The sequence below is a fragment of the Sinocyclocheilus grahami genome, unplaced genomic scaffold, assembly GCF_001515645.1.
Source record: "Sinocyclocheilus grahami isolate Dianchi unplaced genomic scaffold, SAMN03320097.WGS_v1.1 scaffold1421.1, whole genome shotgun sequence".
Lineage (NCBI taxonomy): Eukaryota > Metazoa > Chordata > Actinopteri > Cypriniformes > Cyprinidae > Sinocyclocheilus > Sinocyclocheilus grahami.
In genome coordinates this window covers 163776-168977 of record NW_015506600.1, presented here as the reverse complement: position 1 = coordinate 168977, position 5202 = coordinate 163776, and the positions used below count along the sequence as shown (strand labels likewise).

The window sequence follows — 5202 nt, the reverse complement described above, 5'->3', positions numbered from 1 at the left end:
TGGGTTGTTTTGACCCAGCGGTTGGGTTGTTTTGACTAAGCTATTGGGTTGTTTTGACCCAGCGGTTGGGCTGTTTTGAGCCCAACCGCTGGGTCAAAACAACCCAATAGCTGGGTTTGTCCGTTTTTAACCCAGCACTGGGTTATATTTAACCCAGCATTTTTTAGAGTGTAATTAAAGGCCAAACCTTAACACACACTCTTAAGAAAAATGGCTCTTAACGATTCCGGATTATGATTCTGGAAACAATAGCAGAACCCTTTTTATAGGGTGCCGTAAAAACCATGTTTTGAAAGTGCTATTTAGTACATTTATGGTGTTATGAATAACCTTAAAACTTTTTAATAACAGTTTTATTAATATTTCTTTCTTAATATTTATTATTGTTTTACTGCTCTCACTGCCTGGTATTATACTAACTTGTAGCTTCTATTATTAAAAATGGCAAGACATGTTTTATTTTTATTGACATGGGAAGCTGTAGCAAAAATGACAGTGCTCTAACAACAGTGGCTTAATACATTAATACATGATAACTGACACTGAACGGGAATAAACACACAAAATGAAGATGATGCAATCAAGTTTCAGTGAAATATGTTCACAATCTTCTATGATGCCTGTATGATTCTAAAAAAAAAACACACAGATGATATTTGGTATTAAAAGACAAACTATTGCAATGCATCAGCATCTCTTAGAGATACTTTAGAGTAAAATAATCTAGAACCAGCGTTGAGATTTAAATCAATTCATTTATTTATTTAGCAGACTCTTTTGTAATATATTTATACATTTAGAATGTTATTAGCAAATGAAATGTTCAGAGAAAGTACATTATAAACCTTAAAATATATTTTACAATGTTAGAAACATTAATCTCATTATGGCTGCGGGTGTTTCTGCTTGAAAACACACTGTTAATCAGTTCTAGAAAGAAACTGACCACTGGAGTGAGGGAGAAAAAACCCTGAGTGTGAAAAAAGTTGGGGGAAAAAAAAAACACTGACCACAATCATGCTCTTGGTCATAAAAATAAATGTGAACATTAGTCTGTTCTTCAGTTTATATTCCATCTGGCTATTAGTTTGATCTCTATAATATATAATGGAGTGTGTGCAGGTAAAAACCAGGAAGGATTGTGGGAAATGTAGTGCAGTGGTGATCATGACAGTGCATTAAAATCTAATCTGTTATGCATTAATTGCGAACAGCTTTTAAGCAAAATCAGTGTTTGTCCACTAGAGGACAGACATGATCAGATACTAATACCAGCAGCAGTATATCTGTATGTGACCGTTTATTCATTGAGCAGATCATTTTATCCAAATGACTTACAGATGAGAATACAACAATCAAACGCATGATTATTATTCCAAGGCACAATACAGTAAAAGTAGTGGAATACAAAAACCATTTAGAAAAATATCCCAAGCAAGCTCATTCAGCCAATACTAAATATAGTGTTCTCTTATAAAGGACATAGTAACAAATAACAACACAGTACTTCCGTATACAAAGGTATAAAGTTAATTTACTAACAAATTGATGTAGTGAAGTAAATTCATGTATAACAAAATATATACAAGTTGAACCAAGCACTGTTATACATCCCTTTTTTCCCCCACAAGCACCAAATAGTTAATAAAACATTCCCTCTCATTGGGTATGTAATGCCATATAAAAATGTGCAATACTGTCTGAATTCACAGTTACTATTACTGTTATGTTTTTGATATTTGTATTAAAGGGGTCATCGGATGCGAAATGCACTTTTACATGTTGTTTGAACATAAATGTGTGTTGGCAGCGTGTGTACACAACCACCCTATAATGATAAAAATCCACCCAGTGTTTTTTTTTTTATTCTACTAAAAAATCATTACCCCTTTCTCAAATCAAGCCGTTCACAGATTCTCGGCTGTGTGACGTCACACTGACCCAGGCCCCTCCCACGATTGTTGATTGACACTAGCGTCTTACCTTAGACCCGCCCTGAGTGAGCTGTCATCAGTCCACCATTGTTTCACCGCTGGAGCGGCTGTAGACAAGAATGACTCCTAAGCGACTGAGGTGTTCTGTTGTTGGATGTAATAATGAACATAGCAGTCGTCATTTACTCCCGACATCTGAGCTGCTGAAGACGCAGTGGATTATGTTTGTTTTTGAAGGGAATGCTCCCCCCGATCTACCTAAATGCGTGCGTCTATGTTCGCGCGAATCATTTATGATCCAGCTTCACCTACAGAAGAATTGAGTATACGTTTTTTTAAATGAATCTTTGCAAATCGCCTTTCCTAATAACGTGCTAGTTAGCAAGTTTCACGATGAATGCGGCTAAAATTTACCGTCTCTCAGACAGCGGCTCGGAAGAGAGGGGCGGGGTCAGCAGAGCTCATTAACATTTAAAGAGACATGCAAGAAAACGGCTTGCTCTGAAAAGAGCTGTTTTTGACAGGGTAAAAAGGGTGTTGTTTTACACCACTATTGAGAAGTTTTAACCAAAGTATGTTATAGACCAGTGTTTCCCAACCGGGGTGCCGTCTGTCGAGAGCAGGGGTGCCGTGTGCCGTGTTTTTTAATATTTTTAAATTGCTAAAATGTTCAAAAAAAGCATCTATTATATAATATCCATTTCTGATGTCGCCAATAATTAGAGATGCACCGAAATTTCGGCTGCCGAAAATTAGTTCACCGCTCAGGTTTCACTTTCACGTGGTGTGACGCTCTGCGTATTATCCCGCTCTATGCGTGTGCGCTCCGCTCAGTCGCTCCACTCGCATACCGTTCATGCTCATTGGAACAGCAAAGTCCACTCAAAAATTGAGCCGACAGGAAACATCGATGTAGTACAGTATTGTTTCTGTCTGCAATAGCCCTACTGTGTTGTACATGATGTGGTATATGCAGTGTTCGAACTATACCGTGGACTTTGGGGGACTTGATTGCCACTTATATTAGCCTCAAAAGAGGGCTTACAATGTCTTACAAAGATACATAACAGCTACAAGTGTATGCACTACTTGCTTTATGCAAGCACTATATAAGATAAATCACTATACAGGATTTACCCTATAGCCTATATTTATATTTTATCGACACGAATTGATAGGTGAAACAACAAACAGCCACCCACAAATAGTCTATATACAAAGCATCAGGCTGTCTATTTTTTGAGACCCCCCAAAATTTCACAAATTACGTTTTCAGGGGAGCCCATGTCTGATTAAGAGCCGAGCTCCCCCTAGCTCCCCCGTAGTTCGCACCCCGGGTATATGGGCAACTCTGGTAAGGCTGCCCTCTCATTCATTGATCTGCTAACTGCTATGTTATGTTCACGTGTTCTGATAATAATGGCTTTCTAGGACTAAACATTATTTGGATAATTGGTAAAAAAATTTTTTTTTTTAAATACCTTAACCCTACTGTTAGACCTACCTGAAAAACTAAAACGCAATTTATTTAATTCAAAGGCCTGTCGTTATTCTTTATTTGTGCTATCATTATTAATTTCTTTATTTGTTCTTATTTTATTACTGACTGCTTACTTGTCATTTTTTATTCAATTCAAAGTTTGAAATCAATCTCGTGCTACTAGCTATTAGCCTACTGATTGCCACCATTGATTGACAACATTTTTTAATAATATTAAAAATATCTGTATGACATTATATTCTGCAGTTCTTCCCTGTTGTACCGAATAGGCCTATCTATACTTTTCAAATGATCATATTGAAGTTAGAAATTCAAATATTGTGACAAAATTAATTTTGTAGGGTGCCACAAGTTTGTTAAAATTTCCAAAGTATGCCGCGACTAAAAAAAGGTTGGGAAACACTGTTATAGACTTTTCATTAAGAACCCTAAAGAATCATATCAACTTGTGGAAAATGGGCATCTGATGACCCCTTTAAGGGGATCCCCTCCTGTTCAGGCCCCCATCTGGATTTCTTTCACTCCCTGAAAGAAAACAAAGAAAACACAAAAGGTTAAAAAGTTTATATTTATGTGCAAAGATAATCACATTTAAAAAATCTAAGTATTCTGGAAATGGAAATTAAATCGAAATTGAATATTTTGAAATGTAATTATTTAAATTAAAGTGGAAGCATGTGATTTCCAAATAAAGCCCAAATAAATTAGATCACCATGTTACTCACCATGGATTGTAACTTTGAATCTCTTGTATTTGGTCTCTCGGCTGCTGATGATCAATAGTTTATAAACTCCAGTGTGTTCAGTTGTGCTGTTTGTGATGGTCAGAGATCCAGTCTGATCCAGTTTCAGTTTGTTTCTGAATTTCCCTTCATTGCCATCATATGTACAGAAACATGCTTTATTTATTTCACTTCTAGCGATGAGACTGTCTTCGGGTCCAAACATCCACAGCACCAGATCATCTTTTTGTATTTCAGTATTGTTGTGTAGCATGACTGAACCTCCCTCCATTCCAGACTCAGTCTTCTCTTTAATTTTATCCCAGCACCACACAGAAGAGTAAAAACATGAATGTTATAACAAAATTAACTCTCGTCTGATTAATTAGAGGGCAAGATGATGGATTTTTGTTTTGCACATAAGAAATAACTGTATTGTAGCTGTACACATTTTAAGCATGACCTGCCTTTCGTCTTTTTCTGTTCAAAAGATTCCTGTGTACATTTATATCACCTCTTTGCTGCAATAATTTTAAACAATACGTAAATCCCCTTTTATGGTATAAATTTGATATACAAAATGTGTGTCTGCTGATCATACCGTAGTAAATGTTTAAAGGGGTCATATGATGCGATTTCAAATTTTCCTTTCTCTTTGGAGTGTTACAAGCTCTTGGTGCATAAAGAAGATCTGTAAAGTTGCAAAGACTAAAGTCTCAAATCCAAAGAGATGTTCTTTATAAAAGTTAAGAGTCAACCACGCCTACCTAAAACGCCTCGTTCTAACATGCCCCCACATGTCTACGTCACGATGTGGGAAGATTTGCATAACGCCGCCCAAATGTTCACGCCAAGAAAGAAGGCGTAACTTTTATACTTGCTGTAGTATTGATGTTGCCGCCGCCATGTCGTGAAGGCACTGTGTGTTTGGTTGTGAAAGCGAAACTACTTTGTTTGGTCTTCCAAAAGAGGACGATATCTGCTTCGTCATGCCTGGAGCTGATCCGTTCTGGTCGCTGAGGAAATACATCAACTTAGCGCTGTG

At 36.9% G+C, this 5202-nt stretch overlaps 1 protein-coding gene across 2 annotated transcripts in view; it reads right to left on the bottom strand.

Moving 5' to 3' along the window:
- Positions 1–5202, bottom strand: part of LOC107570142 (uncharacterized) — a 21783-nt gene that overhangs the window by 9049 nt on the left and 7532 nt on the right. The window contains exons 8-9 of one of the 2 annotated variants that reach the window (XM_016256343.1): positions 4161–4466; positions 3873–3960 (exon numbers count right to left, since the gene is read on the bottom strand). In XM_016256343.1, coding sequence (XP_016111829.1) covers positions 3911–3960; positions 4161–4466 — 356 coding nt within the window. In that variant the 3' untranslated portion in view covers positions 3873–3910. Of the gene's footprint in view, positions 1–3872; positions 3961–4160; positions 4467–5202 lie in introns of those variants that run through there. The other variant, XM_016256342.1, reaches the window with a different exon arrangement.